Here is a 2,642-nt window from a genome sequence, read left to right on the forward strand (position 1 = left end):
GTATTTTATTTGATTTACGCTATTCGCCAACAAGATTGATTCACACCGTTTTTGGTTTTGACACAAATAAGTTTTAATATATATATTTATATATATACAGCACTATAATTTACAATAGCAACCATTATGATTAATTGTTACAAAGTTTCATAAACAGAAATTTCATTAACTTACAAATAGCCTAAAACCGTGTTCTTAGTTCAGAGTCTCCTTGACATCCAGTGAGTTGTACATATATATAAAATTTGGCGGGGAGCTAACTAGCTCTGTCAGGCACTGAATTGCTGGACCGTTGAAGTAAGATAATATTTTCATAAAATCACTGATGTCCGATGAAAGATTAGTAATATTCTCGGAAAGATACTAACGTTTGATGGGAATTCACTGACGTTCGAAATTTATAACTTCTCCTGCTCAAATGCCGTATATTAAACCCAAACAACATTCATATTAAAAATAAATACATAATAATCAATTCGTTACAGTATCACACCTGAGTCTTGACATTGATAAGTCCACAGAGTTTGAAGACTCCGCTAAGCAGAAGATGGACGTTGTGTCTCAGGAGTACAGCATCAGACGACAAAACAATGAATGACGACACTGGTTGTACTAATGGCAGCTGCTATTTGCCAATCATAAACACACATAAAAAAGCAACTGGAACATCGACATGGGGAATATGCTAAACTTCAAAAGACATTTCATTGTCTGTCGTTATTTGCATCGGAAGAGCCACTGGCCGAATTACACGTACTTCGTTTGCTACTCCAGTATCAACTACTGGCCGAATTACAAGTACCTCGTTTGCTACTCCAGTATCAGCTACTGGCCGAATTACACGTACCTCGTTTGCTACTCCAGTATCAGCCACTGGCCGAATTACACGTACTTTGTTTGCTACTCCAGTATCAGCTACTGGCCGAATTACAAGTACTTCGTTTGCTACTCCAGTACCAGCCACTGGCCGAATTACACGTACCTCGTTTGCTACTCCAGTATCCGCCACTGGCCGAATTACACGTACTTCGTTTGCTACTCCAGTATCAGCCACTGGCCGAATTACACGTACTTCGTTTGCTACTCCAGTATCCGCCACTGGCCGAATTACACGTACCTCGTTTGCTACTCCAGTATCCGCCACTGGCCGAATTACACGTACTTCGTTTACTACTCCAGTATCCTGCAGATTTGCATCCTGATTCCTATGACAAGTTCGAGCAATTCCGAAAGCTTCCTATCAATAGTCTAAATTCTAAACAAATGTAAGGATGAGTGCTCCAAGGAGTGTACCATTCACTGTAAAGAAGACCAAACACCTCCCAAAGTGATGGTGGCGAGTGTGTATAAAGATGTGGTAGCGAGTGTGTTCCCTAACGTGTACATCTCTGTTTGCATCTTTCTATCAATGGATGTCCCCGTATGTGAGGCAGAGCGTTCTTACTGTATTAAAGATTTGATTTTAAACACGTTTCAATCGTTTGCTAACTTATGTTAACCAATGATATTTTTTCGGCATACTCGATTTCATATTAGACACATAAAATCGAAATAAATTTCGTAAATTTGTTAAACATATTTTTGTAAAACTTACGTTCGTTTCAATAAAATTTGATTAGTAAAAATAAGCATAGGTAAGGGGGCTTCCCCCAACCTTTGTCCGGCACTGGTATATGGTCTTATTTTCCAGCATTCTCTGTAAGTTCTATTCTCTCTCTCGGTATCTGTTTTCAGCTTTGTCTGCTCAGTCAGTTCCATTTTAGGGTTATTTGTTTTGCTTTAATTGCTTTCAGAGAAACTTGTTCATTAATTCAAAACATTAGAGAGTTTACTGCTTAAAACAATTAAAGTAGCTAACTTTGTAATGCTAATTTATACGACGATAGTTTTATACTAAGCTTAGTATTTATACAATGCTTTAAAGATCGGAATTCTGAGTAATTTGCTTGATAGCAGACAGACGTTTTAATTTACTCTTTTCTATTGGCCCCCAGTGTCTCAGCGATACCTCTTCCAAGCTTACAACCCTAAAAATCGGGTTTAGATGCCCCATTTGGGCAGAGCATAGATGATCTATTGTGTAGGTGTGCACTTATCAACAACAACCAACCAACCTTATTGTTGATACTCTATCAAATATATATTTGCCAATTCATTTCATTGCGAATTTGTTCGAATAAGAGCATAATTTATCTAAGCTAATAATTTTCTTTTTAACCAGGCTGTTTCATACCAATCGTGGGCAGATCACAGATAGCCCCTCGTGTAGCTTTGTGCCTAGCAAGGCAAAAAACAAACAAACTTTTCAATAATCAAATTTTACTTTCTTTACATATCATTTTATTTCTCGTTTATTTTCACACATTCTATTATTTTCTAATCTTTGTTTTCACACATTCTATTATTTTTAACCTTTGTTTTCACACATTCTATTATTTTTTAACCTTTGTTTTCACACATTCTATTATTTTTCAACCTTTGTTTTAACACATTCTATTATTTTTAACCTTTGTTTTCACACATTCTATTATTTTTCAACCTTTGTTTTCACTACTATTCTTATTTATTTTTTAACCTTTTGTTTTCACTACATTTCTTATTATTTTTCAACCTTTGTTTTAACTACTATTCTTATTTATTTT

General features: G+C 35.7%; 1 protein-coding gene across 1 annotated transcript; it reads right to left on the reverse strand.

The window, feature by feature from the left end:
• Positions 1 to 685: 685 nt before the first annotated feature.
• On the reverse strand, positions 686 to 1,237 carry LOC106464537 (the record flags this gene model as incomplete). Its single annotated transcript, XM_013924682.1, has 1 exon — positions 686 to 1,237. A coding segment is annotated over one exon (552 nt), but the record flags the coding sequence as incomplete, so codon positions are not given.
• Positions 1,238 to 2,642: the final 1,405 nt, after the last annotated feature.

This window comes from Limulus polyphemus, unplaced genomic scaffold (genome assembly GCF_000517525.1).
Source record: "Limulus polyphemus unplaced genomic scaffold, Limulus_polyphemus-2.1.2 Scaffold1679, whole genome shotgun sequence".
NCBI classification, from domain to species: domain Eukaryota; kingdom Metazoa; phylum Arthropoda; class Merostomata; order Xiphosura; family Limulidae; genus Limulus; species Limulus polyphemus.